At 47.0% G+C, this 22176-nt stretch overlaps 1 protein-coding gene across 1 annotated transcript in view; it reads left to right on the top strand.

The window, feature by feature from the left end:
* Positions 1–22176, top strand: part of LOC142257658 (vomeronasal type-2 receptor 26-like) — a 49358-nt gene that overhangs the window by 4971 nt on the left and 22211 nt on the right. Inside the window, exon 3 of the mRNA XM_075329795.1 lies at positions 17374–18156. Within this exon, the coding sequence (XP_075185910.1) occupies positions 17374–18156 (783 nt within the window). The remainder of the gene's footprint in view (positions 1–17373; positions 18157–22176) is intronic.

Raw genomic sequence — 22176 nt, 5'->3', positions numbered from 1 at the left:
TCCTCTTTCACCAATTTATTGTAAGAAAAAAAATAAAGGGGTCCCACGACGACTCTGGACCGTCTAGAATATGGGGGGGAGACACTCAGGGAACGTATCCCCCATTTTCTAGGAGTGCGGACCCTTCATGTGAGGAGTGTGGGTGCAATGAATCTGCACTCACTCTCCCCGGGTCCACAGCAGCAGAGTCCATGTCGTAATGGTTGCTACCAAAGCTGCAATGCCCTGCTCATGAGGTAAGGGCATGCCTAATCAGGAGAACTACTGTAGAGGAAACTCTGCTCACTGGTATATAGGTGCTCAGAGGTAATAATAGATAAAATTAGTGAGTAACCTCGGCACTCTAAATCTCCCAGACTAAGTCAGTAAGTCACAACGGATAGTAATGCAAAATCACTCTTTATTGGTCCTGTGATACTGTGACCGGGGTTATCTATGACGGCCGGTACGTCTCGCCCCGGTTGCGCTCACTCCATGTATAGAAAGCAACTCCACTTCAGGGTTAATGTTTTCCCTGCAGGCTGAAAGGAGGGTTAAAAGGAAACAGGAACATGGGCGTGGGGCCCTAGTGTGAGGGAGTGAACACAACTCCCTGAGTTTCTGCCCGGGGAACACATGTGTATTGTTTTTGGACTTTTGATTTGTGCAATAAACCGTGTGCTGTGACCATTGGTGCCTGGATCCCGTGTCTTCTGCCGTGGAGCCGACAACGCTACCTCACAGATGGTGGAGAACGGCGGGCATGCCAGCCCGGTGAGGTGTAGCATCCATCCCTGGTGACCCGGTAGCACATGTCCTGGATTCGAGCGGCTATACTACAGCCCAAACCCGGCGACGCCATGGAGGACATACTAAAGCAGCTGGCTCAGGCTAATGCACAGCAACAACAGGCTAATGCACAGCAGCAACAGACCAATGCACACCTGCTCCGGTCGTTGGATCGTCAGCAGCAATCCTTGAAATTGCAGGAACAAAGACACCAAGAACAGATGGTTCTCCTGGCCAAGTCGATCCGTGCCAGACCGGCAGCAACAATTCCGGGACCGGGTGACGACGGCAGCGTCCGGAAAGTGGTGAGACAAGCGTTGCAAAAGATGACCCCGGGGGATGATGTGGAAGCGTTCCTGGCGGTGTTTGAGTGGGTGGCCGAGCGGGAGAAGCTGCCGACCCCCCAGTGGGCTGAGGTATTGTCGCCCTATCTGACGGGGGAGCCCCAAAAAGCGTACCTGGACCTCTGTACCGAGGACGCCATAGAATATGCGACCCTGAAAGCCGAAATACTTGCTCTGTTGGGGGTGAATACCTATGTACGGGCTCAGCGGGTAAATCAGTGGTTCTATGAGGAAGCCAAACCCGTACGCTCCCAGGCCTATGACTTATTGCATCTGGTAAAGAAGTGGTTGCAGCCTGACACTCTGAGCCCTGCGCAAATGGTGGAAAGGGTAGTAGTTGATCGCTTTGTGCGCACTTTACCCGTCACCATTCAACGGTGGGTAGGACAGGGCGACCCAAGTACCCTGGACCAATTAGTGTGCCTGGTGGAGCGGCATGTGGCTACGCAGGACTTGATACGGGACACTGAGACTTTGCGTACCGCCCGTCGGTCCGGCCCCTCCAAGCCTAGGGCCAAGGACCCACCGCTGACACCGGTGCGGGAGTCCGCTACCGTCCCGTCTGAGGCCGCGCCCGCCGTCCCTGAGGTCCGGAAGGCTATGTACCCTAAACGACAACTCGTCAAGGGGGTTTCCTTCCCTATTAGATGTTGGCGGTGCCAGCGGGTGGGACATATGGAAGCCCAGTGTCCCCTCACCACGGAGCCCATGGATTGTGGGGTTACCCGGCGGGGTTCAATGTTTGCTCAGGTGGTGTGTACCGCTGACCTTGTCTCCCCGGAGACTGAGCCCCACTTGTGCCAATTACAGGCTTGTTGGATTCCGGAAGCTTAGTGACCCTTGTGCGATCAACCCTAAGGGCTGAAGTAAAGGCCACAGGACGTACCGTGGGGGTGGTTTGCATACATGGGGACCGCCGAGACTATCCCACGGGGATTGTTACCATCACAGCACCCTGCGGTCAGGTGCAACATGAGGTGGGACTTATTAACACTCTTCCCTATGACGTGATCCTAGGAAGGGATCTGCCCTATTTTTGGACTCTATGGAAGGGGCCTCCTAAGTCCCCTCAGATATTGGACAGTCCGCGACCTGAGCCCGACAATCCCGAATCCGGGACGCCTGCCGTAGGGGTCCCCATGATAGGGACAGAATGTGAACCCGATAGGTCACCCCTAGAGGTATTGGCAGGAGAGGCTGAGATGGTCGAGCCCATCCCGGAGTTGGAGGCGTCCCCGGATACGTTTGGGACAGCCTAACTCCAGGACCCTACATTAATACATGCCCGGAGTTGGGTGATAGTGGTTGATGGGGTGGCACAGCTGCCCGGTGCCCAGGTAAGGTACCCCCATTTCGCTCTTAAGCAGGATTTACTCTACCGGGTAGATGAAATACGGGGCGTGGGGGTAGAGCAGTTGGTGGTGCCCCAGCCATATCGCCGGCGGGTCCTCGACTTGGCTCATAAACACCTGATGAGTGGCCACCTAGGGGTCAAGAAAACGCAGGAGCGAATATTGCAAAGGTTCTATTGGCCCGGGGTCTTTGGGGAGGTAAAACGGTTCTGCGAAACCTGCCCGGAGTGTCAGCTTACCGCACCACTGGCCCACTTTCGCAGTCCGTTGGTACCATTACCCATTATAGAAGTCCCTTTTGAATGGATAGGGATGGATCTGGTGGGGCCCCTCGTAAAGTCCGCTCGAGGGCACCAACACATCCTAGTGATCGTTGACTATGCCACCCGGTATCCCGAGGCGATACCTCTCAGACATACTGCAGGAAAGCTTATAGCTCGGGAGTTGTTTGCTGTGTTCTGCCGGGTGGGGTTGCCCAAGGAGATCCTTACGGATCAGGGGACCCCGTTCATGTCTAAAGTGACCAAAGAGCTATGCCGGCTACTCCAGATCAAGCAGTTGCGTACGTCTGTGTATCATCCTCAGACGGACGGTTTAGTGGAACGATTCAATAAAACCCTGAAAACCATGCTCAAAAGGGTGATTTCCAAAGACGGGAAAGACTGGGATATGATGCTTCCCTATTTGATGTTTGCCATACGAGAGGTGCCACAGGCATCCACGGGGTTTTCGCCTTTTGAGTTGTTATACGGGCGACATCCCCGGGGATTGTTGGACCTGGCAAAGGAAACATGGGAGCAAGAGCCCACCCCCCATAAAAGTGTGATTGAACACATTTTAGGAATGCAGAACCGCATAAGCGCGGTCATGCCAATTGTGAAGGAGCATTTACAGGAGGCTCAGGCCGCGCAAAGCGGCCGCTACAATAGACAAGCCACCGTGCGGACCTTTAAACCCGGGGATCGGGTGTTGGTATTGATCCCCATGGCGGAGAGTAAATTCCTGGCTCAGTGGCAAGGCCCCTACGAGATAAAGGAAAGAGTCGGGGTGGTCAACTATAAGGTATTGCAGCCCGGTAGGTGGAAACCTGAACAAATATACCATGTCAACCTATTAAAACCTTGGCAGGAACGTGAAAGCCTGATGGTTGCTTTTTCCCCATCTCCCTCCTCTTCGGGTCGTTCAAACCCGGCTCCAGCGACCTACGGAGAGGACGAACCGGAAGTAAGGTTTGGAGAAGCCCTCACCAAGCAACAGAGGCGAGAGGCCAGAAGGCTGGTTCAGCAGAACCCCGATGTCTTCTCCGAGCTGCCTGGTAGGACCAGTCTGATACGACATGACATTGTCACCGAGCCTCACCTGAAGGTACGCCTGAAGCCATACCGGGTGCCGGAGGCTCGAAGACTAGCCATATCAGAGGAAGTGAAGACAATGCTACGCCTGGGGGTCATCGAAAAATCCCGGAGTGAATGGGCTAGTCCCATTGTCCTAATACCAAAACCCGATGGCTCCTTAAGGTTCTGCAATGACTTTAGGAGATTGAACGAAGTATCCAAGTTCGATCTCTACCCCATGCCCCGGGTGGATGAGCTGATTGATAGGCTGGGACAGGCGCGATATTTCACCACGCTCGACCTGACCAAGGGGTACTGGCAGGTGCCACTGACGGAGTCCGCCAAGGAGAAAACCGCTTTTGTTACGCCGGAGGGTCTCTTCCACTATGTTGTCTTGCCTTTTGGGTTACATGGCGCTCCGGCCACGTTCCAGAGGTTGATGGACTTGGTGCTGGAACCCCACCAGGCGTATGCATCAGCGTACCTTGATGACATCATTATTTACAGCTCTGAGTGGCAGACCCACTTGGAACAGGTACAAGCGGTGGTGAACGCACTCCGAACAGCCGGATTGACAGCCAATCCCAAGAAATGTGCGTTGGGGCTCACGGACGCCCGCTACTTGGGCTACGTAATAGGCCAAGGAGTGATTAAGCCTCAAATTAACAAAGTTGAGGCGATCCAGAAGTGGCCTAGACCCCTGACCACGAAGCAGGTTAGGGCCTTCCTGGGTATCGTGGGGTACTACAGGAGGTTTGTAAAAAATTTTGCGGGACTATCAGCCCCCTTGACGGACCTTCTCAAAGGCAAGAAGTCCGTCATGGTGCGCTGGACTCCGCAGGCCGAGGACTCCTTCCGGGCCCTGAAGGGGGTCCTGTGCGGACAGCCCGTTCTTGTACACCCTGATTTCCGGAAGGAGTTCATAGTACAGACTGACGCCTCAGAGGTCGGCCTGGGGGCAGTGCTGTCTCAGGTGGTTCAGGGGGAGGAACACGCCGTCACCTTCTTAAGTAGGAAGCTCACCCCTCCCGAGCGGAATTATAGCGTAGTGGAGAAGGAGTGCCTGGCGATCAAGTGGGCCTTGGAGTCCCTACGCTATTACCTGCTGGGACGACAGTTTCGCTTGGTGACTGATCACTCTCCGCTGGTCTGGATGAGGTCCGCCAAGGAACGGAATGCCCGGGTTACCCGGTGGTTCCTTTCTCTACAGGACTTCCGGTTTACGGTTGAACACCGGGCCGGTAGGTTGCAGGGCAACGCCGATGCCTTGTCCCGCGGCCCGTGTTTGATGGCAGGAGTTTAACCCCGCTCACTTGAACTGAGGGGGGGGGTATGTGAGACTGTGACCGGGGTTATCTATGACGGCCGGTATGTCTCGCCCCGGTTGCGCTCACTCCATGTATAGAAAGCAACTCCACTTCAGGGTTAATGTTTTCCCTGCAGGCTGAAAGGAGGGTTAAAAGGAAACAGGAACATGGGCGTGGGGCCCTAGTGTGAGGGAGTGAACACAACTCCCTGAGTTTCTGCCCGGGGAACACATGTGTATTGTTTTTGGACTTTTGGTTTGTGCAATAAACCGTGTGCTGTGACCATTGGTGCCTGGATCCCGTGTCTTCTGCCGTGCAGCCGACAACGCTACCTCACAGTCCGTATTAAGAAAAACATTTTTTTCATAAGCATACATGTTTTTGTCCAAAACAAGTTACAAATGACGTTTCGGCCTGAGCCTTCGTCAGATTGGACTTATCTGCATGTAATCATGAAAAATGACAATAATCAGTATCACATAAGAGTGAGAGAACAATAACATAAACTCGAACAATGTAGAGGTACAATTGGGATGCAGCCAAAAAATTGCAACACAGCAAGAAATGAAACACATTATACAAATGTCATAATACATTACAAGGACAATATAGTAATGACAAATATGGGGTCAGAGTAGGCTTAGACAGCTCTGGTACGAAAGAGATGTCAATCATAAAGTAACATGTGCAGTAGGTGTAGAGCTACACTATGCATGGCAGAGCTAATGGGTAGACCGACCATAGAAAAAGAACGGAGAAAAAGTGGAGAAAAAGTGGAGAAAAAGTGGAGAATAAGTGGAGAATAAGTGGAGAATAAGTGGAGAATAAGTGGAGAATAAGTGGAGAAAAAGTGGAGAAGTGTTTGTTCATGCCAGATGGGAGATAAATAATTTTTTACCGGCGCTGTCATTTACTGTAACGTGATCATCGGTGTACGGTGTATACCTGTGATCACGTGAGCGGGAACCGGAAAAACCATCCTGAATCATGATCTCCAGGGTCTCAACTAGCCCTGAAACCCCGGAGATTTTCTGACGCCGGAGGGCGTTATTCACTTATTTCTGCTTGCTGTTTATAAACGGCAGATCAGAATAAGGCTACATTAACACGACCGATCCATTTTTGTGGTCTGCAAAAAACAGTCCGTTTTTTTTCACGGGTGCATCCGTGTGGCATCCGTTTCCGTTCCGTAGACGGTCCGTATGTCATCTGTTTGTCATCCGTGTGCCTTCCGTTTATTTTGTGTACTGCAAAAAAACTGAATGAGGGTAAATGCATAAATTTACCCAGGATCCATAGCTTCATCCTACATTAGGCGGTCATATGTTCACTCCAGTGCCATTTTCTACTGCTTGTCACAGCGTAGAGCGCTCTGGTGATTTTCTTGTGCTTGTGCACTTCATATCAGTCTTTTCTGTCATTATAATGGCAGAAAGATACATAATGTCCCACTCTCCTGCATTTTGTAATTTTGCACCCTTTGGTGCCTTTCATGTGGCACTAAGGGGTGCTTAGCTTTGTATTTAGCCAAAAAAATGAAAAAAAAATGTCGTAGGGTTCCCCCTAGTTTTGTAGCCAGCTAGGGTAAAGCAGACGGCTGCAGCCTGCAGACCACAGCTGGCAACCTCACCTTGGCTGGTAATCCAAAACTGAGGGCACCCCACGCTGTTATTTTAAATTAAATAAATAATTTAAAAAAAAAACACGTAGGGGTCCCCCCAAAATTGGATCACCAGCCAAGGTAAAGCAGACAGCTGGGGTCTGATATTCTCAGACTAGGGAGGTCCATGGTTATTGGACTCTCCCCAGCCTAAAAATAGCAGTCCGCAGCCGCCCCAGAAGTGGCGCATCCATTAGATGTGCCAATCCTGGTGCTTCGCCCCAGCTCATCCCGCGCCCTGGTGCGGTGGCAAACGGGGTAATATATGGGGTTAATACCAGATGTGTAATGCCACCTGGCATCAAGCCCTGGGGTTGGTGAGGTCAGGCGTCTATCAGATACCCGACATCACCAACCCAGTCAGTAATAAAAAAAAATAGACGACAAACACATTTTTATTTGAAAAAACACTCCCCAATACATTCCCTCTTTAACCAATTTATTAGAAAGAAAAACAAATCCAGGTCTGGGGTAATCCAAGGGGTTGCCATGATGATCCACACTGTCCCAATCAATAAAGAGCAGGATGTTCCCCATTGGCTGGGAGAGCAATGCAGTGACCTGAGCTAACATCAATGGGTCAGCCCAGGTAACTGCAGGGCATGACAAGTGCTTGTGTCAGCGAGGTACATTACCTGCACTGATCTCCAGCACACTGACAGCACCTGTCACTGAGTTCAATGACCGCCGCCTTCACAGCCAAGTATCGCGAGAGGCCCGTGACGTCACCGCTAGTCAGTCTCGAGTCGGAAGCGAGAGAAGGTGATGTGACAAGCGGTGGCCATGGAGGACAGTGACAGCGCTGAGGTCGGGATGGCGGGACTTCATCACCGCAGGTAAGCCGAGCGGGACCATGTGTGTGTGTGTGTGTGTGTGTGTGTGTGTGTGTGTGTGTGTACATGCCGCGGGCAGGAGGGGGCGGAGTGAGCTGAGCGGGGAAGTGTCGGCTTCCTGCACGTAACTAGGATAAACATCGGGTTACTAACCAAAGCGCTTTGGTTGGATACCCGATGTTTATCTTGGTTACCAGCTTGTGGCAGGCTGCCAGCGATGGCTCCTGCACACTGTAGCTGTAAATAGCCCTGCTTTTTGCTGCTAGAACTGTTCTCGAACGTATCTAGAACTATCGAGCTTTTGCAAAAAGCTCGAGTTCTAGTTCGATCTAGAACAGCCCCCAAAATCACTCGAGCCCCGAACTGGAGAACCTCGAACCGCGAACCGCGCTCAACTCTACCAAAGAGCTGTCTAAGTACACAAGAAACAAGATTGTAGACCTGGACAAGCTGCAATGAGCTACAGGACAATAGGCAAGCAGCTTGGTGAGAAGGCAACAACTGCTGGCACAATTATTAGAAAACAGATAAAACACAAGATGACTGTAAATCTTACTCAGTCTTGGGCGCCATGCAAAATCTTGCCTGGTGGGGTAAGGATGATTCTGAGAAAGGTCAGGTATCCGCGCACAACTACATTGGAGGACCTGGTCAATGACCATAAGAGTGCCGGAAGCACAGTCTCAAAAATTACTGTTGATAACACACTACGCTTTCATGGATTAAAATCCTGCAAAGCACGCAAGGGTCCCGTGCTTATGCCAGTACATATCCAGGCCCATTTGACGTTTGGCATAGACCATCTAGATGATTCAAAAGAGGCATAACAGGAGGTGATGTGGTCAGGTGAGACAAAAATAGAACTTTTTGGTATCAACTCCATTTGCCATGTTCAGAGAAAGAAGGATGAGTACAACTCCATGAGCATTGTCCCATTAACATTGTCTATCCCAGTTGAAGTTACCTACAATAAAAATTACAGACCTCTCCATTCTTTATAGGTGTGAAAACTTGCAAAATCAGCAGTGTATCAAATACTTATATTGCCAATTGTATGGGTAAAGGGGTGGTAACTAGTGATGATCGAGAGTGCTCGGCACTGCTTGGTGCTCAAACGAGCAATACAGTCGCTTGAGCTTAATGCTCATCTTCCCATTCTGTTACCTGCCCTAACATAGTCCTCATCTTCTGCATGCAGCAGGCAGCTGACTTCACCAAGCAACCTCCACTAATTCTTCTTCCTGGGCACCACATTCACTATCATCTGAGTGCAGCTGGCATCACCCAGCAACCTCTGTTCCATGTGCGCAATCCAAATGTTCCACCCCACAGCCAAGGTAACCATGTGACTAATTCTACACTAGTCTTCATTTCAGAAAATGAATCTCTCTCTTTTCAGGAATGAAGACTCGAGCAGAACTAACCTTACAACTACTATGACTGAGAGAAAACATTTGAATGGCATACAAGGATCAGAAGATGTCGGGAGATTCCTGCTGCACGTAGATGGCTGTGGTGGCTGAGAAGACATGCGGAGATTGCCGAATGCGGAGATTGCCGAGCGATGTCTTCTGCCTGCTGCACACAGATGATAGGAGCTGTGCTGGCTGAGAAGAAGTGCAGAGATTGCTGGGTGATGTCTTCTGCCTGCTGCATGCAGATCATGGGGACTGTGGTAGCTGAGAAGACGTGTAGAGATTGATGGGTGATGTCTTCTGCCTGCTGCATGCAGATGATGGGAACTGTGATGGCTGAGAAGAAGTACAGAGATTGCTGGGTGATGTCTTCTGCCTGCTGCATGCAGATCATGGGGACTGTGGCGACTGAGAAGATGTGTGGAGATTGCTGGGCGATGTCTTCTGCCTGCTGCATGCAGATGATGGGAATTGTGGTGGCTGAGAAGACGTGTGGAGATTGCTGGGCGATGTCTTCTGCCTGCTGCATGCAGATGATGGGAACTGTGGTAAATGAGAAGACGTGTGGAGATTGCTGGGCGATGTCTTCTGCCTGCTGCATGCAGATGATGGGAACTGTGGTGGCTGAGAAGACGTGTGGAGATTGCTGGGCGATGTCTTCTGCCTGCTGCATGCAGATGATGGGAACTGTGGTGGCTGAGAAGACGTGTGGAGATTGCTGGGCGATGTCTTCTGCCTGCTGCATGCAGATGATGGGAACTGTGGTGGCTGAGAAGACGTGTGGAGATTGCTGGGCGATGTCTTCTGCCTGCTGCATGCAGATGATGGGGACTGTGGCGACTGAGAAGACGTGTAGAGATTGATGGGCGATGTCTTCTGCCTGCTGCATGCAGATGATGGGGACTGTGGCGACTGAGAAGACGTATAGAGATTGATGGGCGATGTCTTCTGCCTGCTGCATGCAGATGATGGAAACTGTGGTAGCTGAGAAGACGTGTGGAGATTGCTGGGCGATGTCTTCTGCCTGCTGCATGCAGATGATGGGGACTGTGGCGACTGAGAAGACGTGTAGAGATTGATGGGCGATGTCTTCTGCCTGCTGCATGCAGATGATGGGGACTGTGGTGGCTGAGAAGACGTGTGGAGATTGCTGGGCGATGTCTTCTGCCTGCTGCATGCAGATGATGGGGACTGTGGCGACTGAGAAGACGTGTGGAGATTGCTGGGCGATGTCTTCTGCCTGCTGCATGCAGATGATGGAAACTGTGGTAGCTGAGAAGACGTGTGGAGATTGCTGGGCGATGTCTTCTGCCTGCTGCATGCAGATCATGGGGACTGTGGTGACTGAGAAGACGTGTAGAGATTGATGGGTGATGTCTTCTGCCTGCTGCATGCAGATTATGGGGACTGTGGTAGCTGAGAAGACGTGAAGAGATTGATGGGTGATGTCTTCTGCCTGCTGCATGCAGATGATGGGAACTGTGATGGCTGAGAAGAAGTACAGAGATTGCTGGGTGATGTCTTCTGCCTGCTGCATGCAGATCATGGGGACTGTGGCGACTGAGAAGACGTGTGGAGATTGCTGGGCGATGTCTTCTGCCTGCTGCATGCAGATGATGGAAACTGTGGTAGCTGAGAAGACGTGTGGAGATTGCTGGGCGATGTCTTCTGCCTGCTGCATGCAGATGATGGGAACTGTGGTAAATGAGAAGACGTGTGGAGATTGCTGGGCGATGTCTTCTGCCTGCTGCATGCAGATGATGAAAACTGTGGTGGCTGAGAAGACATGTGGAGATTGCTGGGCGATGTCTTTTGCCTGCTGCATGCAGATGATGGGAACTGTGGTGGCTGATAAGACGTGTGGAGATTGCTGGGCGATGTCTTCTTCCTGCTGCATGCAGATGATGGGAACTGTGGTGGCTGAGAAGACGTGTGGAGATTGATGGGCGATGTCTTCTGCCTGCTGCATGCAGATGATGGAAACTGTGGTAGCTGAGAAGACGTGTGGAGATTGCTGGGCGATGTCTTCTGCCTGCTGCATGCAGATGATGGGGACTGTGGCGACTGAGAAGACGTGTAGAGATTGATGGGCGATGTCTTCTGCCTGCTGCATGCAGATGATGGGGACTGTGGTGGCTGAGAAGACGTGTGGAGATTGCTGGGCGATGTCTTCTGCCTGCTGCATGCAGATGATGGGGACTGTGGCGACTGAGAAGACGTATAGAGATTGATGGGCGATGTCTTCTGCCTGCTGCATGCAGATGATGGGAACTGTGGTGGCTGAGAAGACATGTGGAGATTGCTGGGCGATGTCTTCTGCCTGCTGCATGCAGATGATGGGAACTGTGGTGGCTGAGAAGACGTGTGGAGATTGCTGGGCGATGTCTTCTGCCTGCTGCATGCAGATGATGGGAATTGTGGTGGCTGAGAAGATGTGTGGAGATTGCTGGGCGATGTCTTCTGCCTGCTGCATGCAGATGATGGGAACTGTGGTGGCTGAGAAGACGTGTGGAGATTGCTTGGCGATGTCTTCTGCCTGCTGCATGCAGATGATGGGGACTGTGGCGACTGAGAAGACGTATAGAGATTGATGGGCGATGTCTTCTGCCTGCTGCATGCAGATGATGGAAACTGTGGTAGCTGAGAAGACGTGTGGAGATTGCTGGGCGATGTCTTCTGCCTGCTGCATGCAGATGATGGGGACTGTGGCGACTGAGAAGACGTGTGGAGATTGCTGGGTGATGTCTTCTGCCTGCTGCATGCAGATGATGGGGACTGTGGTGGCTGAGAAGACGGTTGGAGATTGCTGGGCGATGTCTTCTGCCTGCTGCATGCAGATGATGGGGACTGTGGCGACTGAGAAGACGTGTAGAGATTGATGGGCGATGTCTTCTGCCTGCTGCATGCAGATGATGGGGACTGTGGCGACTGAGAAGACGTGTAGAGATTGCTGGGCGATGTCTTCTGCCTGCTGCATGCAGATGATGGGGACTGTGGCGACTGAGAAGACGTGTGGAGATTGCTGGGCGATGTCTTCTGCCTGCTGCATGCAGATGATGGGGACTGTGGCGACTGAGAAGACGTGTAGAGATTGCTGGGCGATGTCTTCTGCCTGCTGCATGCAGATGATGGGGACTGTGGCGACTGAGAAGACGTGTGGAGATTGCTGGGCGATGTCTTCTGCCTGCTGCATGCAGATGATGGGGACTGTGGTGGCTGAGAAGACGGTTGGAGATTGCTGGGCGATGTCTTCTGCCTGCTGCATGCAGATGATGGGGACTGTGGCGACTGAGAAGACGTGTAGAGATTGATGGGCGATGTCTTCTGCCTGCTGCATGCAGATGATGGGGACTGTGGCGACTGAGAAGACGTGTAGAGATTACTGGGCGATGTCTTCTGCCTGCTGCATGCAGATGATGGGGACTGTGGCGGCCAACAGTTGTGTCAGGGCAGGAAACAGAACAGGGACTCGGAAAAAATATGCTTGAGTAACTCATTGACTCCTATTTTGCTCGGTATTCAAGTAGAGCATTTCGGAGAGTCCAACATGCTTGATTTGAGTCTTCAGTGATATGTTCTTACACTCGACGTGTAATCTTTATTTAGTTTTGTGGCTTTTTTTCTCTGTCTATGGCTGAGCTTTGAACTGTTACATTCTTTTCCACCAAATAGCTGTTGGATCCCCTAAATCTGTGTATATACTGTAGTGTCAATGTGTTAATATACTCACCTACCACCATCTTCCTCAGTATATAGTGCCATTCTGGTGGTCTTCTGAGTAACCTCAACATTGATCAGACTATGTGGATAACTGTGAGCTCAAAGTCTCTTACATTGTAAGCCTTGTACTGAAATATCTTAACCTTACTTTGGAAAAGCTACTACTGGGTGGGTGTGGGGGCATCTTTAACCCCTTTACATGTAATTTTTGATTTTTCATTTTAATTTATTTCTCCCCTTTTCCCAAGAGCAATAACTTTATCTTTCTGTCAATATTGCCATATGAGGGCTTGGTTTTTTTTTGTGGGACAAGTTGTACTTTTGAATGACATCTTTCATTTTACCATATACTGTACTGAAAAATGGGAAAAAGGTCCATGTGCTGTGAAATTGCAAAAACAAGTGCAATTACACAATTGTTTTTTGGGGGGATTTATATTTAACATATTCACTATTTTGTAAAACTTACCTGCAGTATGATTCACCAGGTCTTTCGAGTTCATAGATACAAAACATGTATAGGTTTTTTAGTATTTAAAGAGAACAAACCACCAGAATGTTACTATATGAAGTAAAGGCAGTGCCATACTGGCACCAAGATGCTGAATCCAAGTATAACTTTTGTTGAAAGATCGGATGCTTGGTTGCTGAAATATCTCCTAAAAGAATATCTGTTTATTAGTATTAATATTAAAATTAAGTATATATATATATATATATATATATATATATATATATATATATATACTTAATAATATATTATATTATTTATATATAGCTTTATATTTATATATATATATATATATATATATATATATCTATATATATATATATATATATATAGATATATATATATATATATATATATATATATATAAAGCTATATTGCTTCTACCTATCTACTCAGTATAGATCGGTTATGTGGGGTGAATGTGGAGAAGGTTAGGAGACGATTAGTGAGATGAGTGTTGATAATCTCTCAAATGGGTAAATCAACTATAGTAGTTGTAATTTTAGCAAGGTAGTCGCCCTATACTTGTGGAAGGGGGGGGGGGATTTTTTCTGTCCCTCCCTGTCGCCTACCTGCCAGCGGAGGTGCACCATAAAGCGTTGGGTGCCCTCCGCTCCTCGTCGTCTCCCCCTATTCTCTCCCTGCAACCCGCCGGTTACCAGGGGAAACATCCACCACCAGAAGAGGATAAATAGTGCCAGTTGTCACAGGTCAATAGATATTATTCAGAAGCACGGTTGCCATAAATATGACGACCATAGATCAGCTGCACAGGCACTTAGGTCTGCGCAGTCATGCAAGAAAATACTTTATGTGTATATTCACAGTAAATCTAGAAGAGATAACAACAACTCCCAGCAGGGATCACTTATCTGCTGGGACCATCCAGTGACATATCCCGACGCGTTGTCCCGACAATTGTCTGTGGTCATTACCCTGTATTTGATTTTTGGTAATTGTATTTTGTCTAGAAGGAAAATTTGTTTGGTTGGACATGAAACCCATTGAACTTCCCCTGATGAACCCCTAAACATATATAGGGGGGAAACACATCGGGATATGTCACTGGATGGTCCCAGCAGATAAGTGATCCCTGCTGGGATTTGTTATCTCTTCTAGATTTACTGTGAATATACACATAAAGTATTTTCTTGCATGACTGCACAGACCTAAGTGCCTGTGCAGCTGATCTATGGTCGTCATATTTATGGCAACCGTGCTTCTGAATAATATCTATTGACCTGTGACAACCGGCACTATTTATCCTCATCTGGTGGTAGGTGTTTCCCCTGGTAACCGGCGGGTTGCAGGGAGAGAATAGCGGGAGACGACGAGGAGCGGAGGGCACCCAACGCTTTATGGTGCACCTCCGCTGGCAGGTAGGCGACAGGGAGGGACAGAAAAAATCCCCCCCCTTCCACAAGTATAGCGCGACTACCTTGCTAAAATTACAACTACTATAGTTGATTTACCCATTTGAGAGATTATCAACACTCATCTCACTAATCGTCTCCTAACCTTCTCCACATTCACCCCACATAACCGATCTATACTGAGTAGATAGGTAGAAGCAATATAGCTTTTATACTTAATAATTTTAATATTAATACTAATAAACAGATATTCTTTTAGGAGTTTTTTCTTTTTTTTTTTTTTTTTTTTTGCTAAATACTCCTGTGATAACATTGGTTTGTAGTTGCTGAAATATCTGTAATCAAAGTTACAGAAAGGCACTGCACCTTTGTTTGACGTGTGCAGCGATGCAGACCTTTGTGGGTTGGGTCCTCAGTGTAGAGTCCTCCTCCACCATCCTATATGACATGCCCCCTGTACTTTATTTAAATTTCGCGCTGCGCCACCATTGCTGTTGTGGTTGGTGGGGCATACGCATTATCATAGTAATGATGTTTTCATTCAAATGGCACCGGAGTACACACATGCGTGTCCTGCGCTCTCTGATGCCATTTTATTGAAGATACTGTGGAGAAGACTATGAGCAGCGTTGGTGCGTGTGTAGATATTTTTTACTTCTGCACACATGCCCTTGCCGCTCAGTCTTCTCCACAGTGCCTTCAAAAAAATGGCACCGGAGATCGCGATACATTCAGGCATGAACTCCATTTTAATAAAGACATCATTACGTGGCAATACGCGCATGCCACCAACAGCCGCAATTGTGGCACAGCATTATATTTACATAAAGAAAAAGGATCATGCGATAGACTACACAGGAGGAGGAGTTTACACCAAGGACCATACTCACAAAGGCCCGCTCGGCTGTACACATCAATTAAAGGTGCAGTGCATGTCTATAACGTTGGTTACAGATATTTCAGCAACCAAACATTAAATTTTTCTACAAAAGGTATGCCTGGATTCAGTATCCTAGTGCCAGTATGACAATGCCTTTTCTTTAGATAGCAAAATCCTGGTGGTTGGTTCTCTTTAAGTGAGGATAAAAAAAAACACAACTTTGTAAAATAAATAAATAAGCACTTATAGCCATATTCCAAAACCCATAGCGTTCTCATTTTTCAGGATCTGGGGCTGTGTGAAGGCTTATTTTTGCATCTTGATCCGATGGTTTTAATTATACCATTTTGTGTAGATGAAATGTTTTGATCACTTGCATTTTTTTGCACTGCCACGGTGAGCAAATAAACGTAATTTTGGTGATTTTTGATTTTTTTTTTCCTTTTATGCAGTGTACCAATTACAATAATTTATGTTCTGTTTAGATACATGCAAATTTCTGAATGCGGCGATACCAAATATGTGTTTTTATTATTATTGTTTTATTTTCAATAGGGCAAATGAGAGGTGATTTGAACTTTGGAGCTTTTTATACTTTTTACAACTTTTTTTAAACTATTGTTTTTACTAGTCTCCTTAGGGGAGTTGAAGGTGGCACTGTCTCATTGCTTGTGCTGTACAGAGCCGTTCTAATGCACAGCTCTGTATAGCACAAATGCTGATCTTCTGTGAATGCTGGCACTCAGCTGGCATTCACAGGAAGTTGGTCATGACAGTGACAGGGATCATCAGCTGACCCCTGGCAGTCATTACAACCCACCAGCACCCTGTGATCACATCATGGGGCCACTGATGGGAGCATGGCATTATGTGAGTGACTCAGTGCAGTACTTGTGGGCAAGGGGGCTCAGCAGTCCTTCGGTGGTCTGCGCTCGGCTATCACCACAAGATTGTTCATGGCGATCCTGGCTGGGTGGGTGGACTTTGTGTCTGAAAGCCATACCTGAAACAAGGCCATTATGCAGACCAGGATTCCCCTGTTGGAGAGTCATTTGCATAGACTCGGGATTGTTTCTAAGTCTTTTACTCAACGTTACGCACGGTATTTCAAGCACATCGTTACTGTGGGTACAATACTTGAACAAGTTATTTACAGTACATTCGACTTCAAGGTGCATTTTTACTTCAGGTTGCTCCATCATTCCTGGTGCTATTGCTGCTGTTTGTCGATCCTACCCCTTATTACACAGTCTCACACAAACTCATATATTGCCGCATGGTTCTAGTCTTATCTCACCCACAGGCACCTAACTCAGCTTGTCTACTGCACTCCCCATATGGACCTGTTTGGCCAGGTCTATGCCAAGCCTTTACTTGAGGACTAGTACCGCTTGAGTAAGGTCAGTGACCAGGAAACCTCTTTAGAGTTTAGAACTGGTTCTCATGTCTTGGGAATAGAGGTGACCCTCCACCTGTCCTGACTGAAGCCCTTCTCGCATGCCCTGCTCCCGGTTTGACCTTGAGTGTAAGGTCATGACTGGCACTGACACCCACTTTCTATACTTACACTTTATGCACGAATGCATTGAATATACTAACACAATTCACAGTATTATAACACAATGACAATTGGTGTCTTCAGGGCAGAGACACTCTGGCCTAGTCACCCTCTTACAGAATGATGCACTCCCCACTGGTTTGTGTTAGATCCCACTGTCTGAGTTTAACAAGTCTAACTAGTTAACAGATGCAGTTAGATCGCCAATCCACCAATGCCTGTTATCTGCACATGTCGGCTGATCAGACCAGTCAACATGTACATGGAAAGATGCAGTAAAAACAACTCTCAACTTTGACATTAAAATTTTCTTTCCAGATAAGTTATTCGTCAATGGATCCTGTTCTAAGTGATAAAGTCCAGTTTCCTTCCTTTTATCGCACAGTACCTTCAGATATATTTCAATGTGAAGCCATATTAAAGTTATTAAATTACTTTGGATGGTCTTGGGTAGGAATATTGTCATCAAACACTGAATCAGGACTACAAATGAGCCAATGTCTACATGAAAAATTCATAAAGCAAAACTCCTGCTTTGCCTTTATGGGCTTCATTCCTTCCCATGATACCAAGGATGAAAAATGGGAAATGTGGGTTGTTAACACCTTGACACATACAAATGCCAATGTAGTAATAGTTTATGGAGACTGGGATTATATCTTTACTATACAAGTTATATTTTATAAATTTAAAATCCCAAGAAAAGTTTGGATAATCGCCACTCAATGGGACATTTATTCGGAGTTTGGTCATTCTTTCCTGAACTTTCAATCGTTCAATGGCAGTTTATCGCTCTCTTTGTACAAAGAAGCTATTACCGGTTTTGAAGAGTTTGTTTATAGCGTTAATCCAGATGTCTACCCCAATGATGTCTATATTAAGAGCATATGGTTTGAACTTTTTGGGTGCGTTTGGTCAGGTAGATGGAATAGATGTTTGGGTAATGAAACTATTAAGAACTCCAATTATGTGGACACCTTCAGAGATATTTCATTTTACAGTTATAACTTATACAATGCAGTTTATACATTGGCAAATGCCTTAAGTTCCATTTTCAGAAAGGAGAACCCAAGCACAATACACAGATCTCTGCCAAAGAAGGTAAATTTGTGTTGCAAAAATGAATATTTTGTTTTACCAACTGTAAAATTTCTCAGTTTATAGAGTGTGGTCAACATAAAGTTAATAATCTAATAATAGAACATTTGAAAAATTATTTCAGTTCACAATCTTAATTGGATTAAATCAATTAAATTTCCATCATCATCAAAGTGGAAAAATATATAAAATATATAAAAATAAATGTTTCTATTGTAACAAGCATTCTTAAGCGGGCTTTACACGCTGCGACATTGCAAGCTGATGCTAGCAATGTCGAGCGTGATAGCACCTGCCCCCATCATACGGCCGATAAGTGGTGATCGCTGCCGTAGTGAACATTATCGCTACGGCAGCGTCACACACACATACCTGTTCTGCGACGTCGCTCTGGCCGGCAACCCGCCTCCTTTCTAAAGGGGTGGTTCATTCAGCGTCACAGCGACGTCACTAAGCAGCCGCCCAATCAAAGTGGAGGGGCGGACATGAGCGGGATGAAAATCCTGCCCACCTCCTTCCTTCCTCATTGCTGGCGGGACGCAGGTAGGAGATGTTCCTCGTTCCTGCGGTGTCACACACAATGATGCGTGCTGTCGCAGGAACGAGGAACAACATTGTTACTGCAGCAGCAACGATAATTGGGAATAAGGGGGAATGTCACGATTTTGAACGTTTTTGCAACGATTCAAAATCGCTAATAGGTGTCACACGCAACGACATCGCTAACGCGGCCGGATGTGCGTCACAAATTCCGTGACCCCAACGAGATCGCTTTAGCGATCTCGTAGCGTGTAAAGCCACCTTTTTTCATGGCATAAAAAATACAATAAAAAATAGAGTTCTATTGGTTCGGAACATTCAATGAGGATTCATAGAAAGTGGGAGAAAAATGTGTTTTCTCAGAGTTGAAACTAAATTTTCTGACTTTTGGCGTTATTATGCCAGGTTTTCCCAGCCATGAGTCGAGCTAGTGAGAGAGCTGACTTAGTGAGAGTTATGGAACAGCCCAAAGATGCATGCACCACTCGTAAAATGCTCTAGATCCTTGAGGTGTGCACCTCTTGAAGAATCAGGAGAGTCGGATTCCAGCATGCCCTGTTTGAACAAGAACGGTGTTAATCAATCTGACCACGTGTCTTTACTAATGGAAATAACATAATTTTTAATTGAAACACTCCCGACAGCCGAGAAAAACAACAAATGCTTGCAACACCTATTACAATCACAACTATAGTGGGGAAAATAATTATTTGATACACTGCTGATTTTTCCCATTTTTACACCTAAAAAGAATGGAAAGGTCTGTAATTTTTATTATAGGTACACTTCAACTGTGAAAGATAATAAAGATAATTAAGATAATAAGATTTGAATAAAAAAATCCAGAAAATCACATTGTATGATTTTTAAATAATTAATTTGCATTTTAATGCATTAAATACTTGATACAATAGAAAAACAGAAATTAATATTTGGTAGAAACCTTTGTTTGCATTTAGAGAGGTCAGACGTTTCCTGCAGTTCTTGACCAAGTTTACACACACTGCAGCAGGGATTTTGGTGCACTCTTCCATAGTCCATACAGATCTCCAGATCTTTTCACTAGGCAACATTGAGTTTCAGCTCCCTTAGAAGATTTTCCATTGGGCTCAGGTCTGGAGACTATCCAGGCATCTCCAGGACCTTGAAATGATTTCTACAGAGCCACTCCTTAGTTGCCCTGGCTGTGTGTTTTGGGTCATTTCCAAACTGGAAAACTAAGCCACGATCCATCTTCAATGCTCTTACCGAGGGTAGGCAGTTTGTTGGCCAAAAGCTTGCAATATATAACCCCATCCATCCTCACTTCAATACTGTGAAGTCATCCGGTTGCCTTTGCAGAAAAGTATCCTCAAAATATAATATTTCCACCTCTATGCTTCACGGTTATGACACTATTTTTGGGGGTGTGCTTGTCCATCTTTTTCCTCCAAACACAGCAAGTGGAGCTGATACCAAAAAGTTCTATTTTGGTCTCATCTGACCACATGACCTTTTCCCAAGCCTCCTCTGTGTCATCCAGATGGTCATTGGCAAACTTCAAATGGACCTGGACGTGTGCTGGCATGATCAGGGGGACCTTGCATGCCTTGCAGGATTTTAATCCATTATGGAATAGTGTGTTACTAATGGTAATCTTTAAGACTCTGGTCCCAGCTCTCTTCATGTCATTAACCAGGTCATCCCATGTAGTTCTGGGCTGAATACTGACTTTTCACAGAATCAATCTTAACCCACAAGGCGAGATCTTACATGGAGACCCAGACAAAAAAGATTGACAGACATCTTCTGTTTCATCTATTATCTAATATTTGTGCCAACAGTTGTTGTCTTTTCACCAAGCTACTTGCCTATTGTTCTGTAGCCCATATTAGCCTTGTGCAGGTCTACCATTTTTGTGCCTGGTATCTTAAGACATCTGTTTAGTCTTGGCCATGGTGGAGAGGTTGAAGTGTGATTGATTAAGTGTGTGGACAGGTGTCTTTTATACAAGTAATGAATTCAAACAGGTGCAATTAATACAGATAATGGTGCAGAGTAGGAAAGCTTTTTAAAGAAAAATAACAGGTCTTTGAGAGACAGAATTCTTGCTGGTTGGTAGGTTATAAAAAACGTCTTTCATGCAATAAAATGCAAATAAATTATTTAAAAATCATACAATGGGATTTTCTAGATTTTTTTTGGATTGTGTCTATCACAGTTGAAATTTACCTAAGATAACAAAAGCAGACCTCTCCATTCTTTGTAGGTGGCAAAACTTGCAAAATCAGCTTTGTATCAAATACTTATTGTAGCACTGGTTCTCTGCACCCCTCAATTTCCTCCCTGCAGGGACACCCACTCACTCAAAGCGGCAACCGGTCCGCACCATGCTACCCGGCTTTCCCACTTTCCTTCACATGGGCATTCACTGCTTCCTCCTCACCAGAGTCTGTGATTGCCACAAAGGTCCTTTGGGAGTACTCCTAGGGTGTGCACGCATCACTGCCCTTCTCTTAAAGGACCAGCTTGTCATTCCCTACAAGTACCTCTCAACCTTGAATTGGTCGGTGGTTGACCCCCACCTTGCTATGCACTCCAATTTGGGATGTATTCCACCTGTCTAAATTTTGGCGGTTGGTGACTGTTCACATTCAGTCATCATGCCCTGTCCACAGACTATTTACTTCATGCAGCATTTGCTTGGACCTGTCCCACCCACAGCCATGATTCCGTCATGGGTACGGGATTGAAATAGACCAGGTGAGTGGTGCTAAGAGCAGTTCTAATATTTCATATGTGAGGCCGTTTGGCACATTTTATAAAAATATTTTAGTGTAGGACTGCCCCAATAGAGATTTGCCGTGAAGTGGCGGGGTAGCTCAAGAAATTGCAATTTTTTTGCCAATAATCTCATATTTATAACAAGTACAGTTGGAATATTTAGTGCTGTAGTGCACATTTAGCGCTAGCTTTTTTGTTTTTTCGTTATTGCTGAGAGGTGCTGGGTACTTAAGGCAGTTTTCCACTAGGGGAGGTGCCTGACCAATGTGATTAGTTAGTGGTTTATTCCCGAGCCAGCTAGTTTTTAGATCCCTTTGACTGCTCTTTTTCTCGTTACAGTGTAAAGTGTCCTTGCCTGTCTCCCAGTCCTGTTTATACCCTCTTTTCCATCCTTCTTAGCGATGCCATCTGCCTCAAATACCCTGGTGGTCCCAGCTTTACTAGTGACTGTGTTCATCCACCCTGACCATGCCATCTGCCTCAGCTACCATGGTGGTCGCAGCTTAACTAGTGACTATATCCATCCACCCTGGCCGTGCCATCTGCCTCAGCTACTCCAGTGGTCCCAGCTTTACTAGTGACTCTGCCAGGCTGTCATAGCCTGGCTATCTGCTTCAACCATCCCAGTGGTCCCTGTCTATATGAGTGACTGTACCCGTCCACCCTGGCCGTGCCATCTGCCTCAGCTACTCTGGTGGTCCCAGCTTTGCTAGTGAATCT

Source organism: Anomaloglossus baeobatrachus, chromosome 12, assembly GCF_048569485.1.
Source record: "Anomaloglossus baeobatrachus isolate aAnoBae1 chromosome 12, aAnoBae1.hap1, whole genome shotgun sequence".
NCBI classification, from domain to species: domain Eukaryota; kingdom Metazoa; phylum Chordata; class Amphibia; order Anura; family Aromobatidae; genus Anomaloglossus; species Anomaloglossus baeobatrachus.
This window is presented reverse-complemented; position numbering and strand designations above follow the sequence as displayed.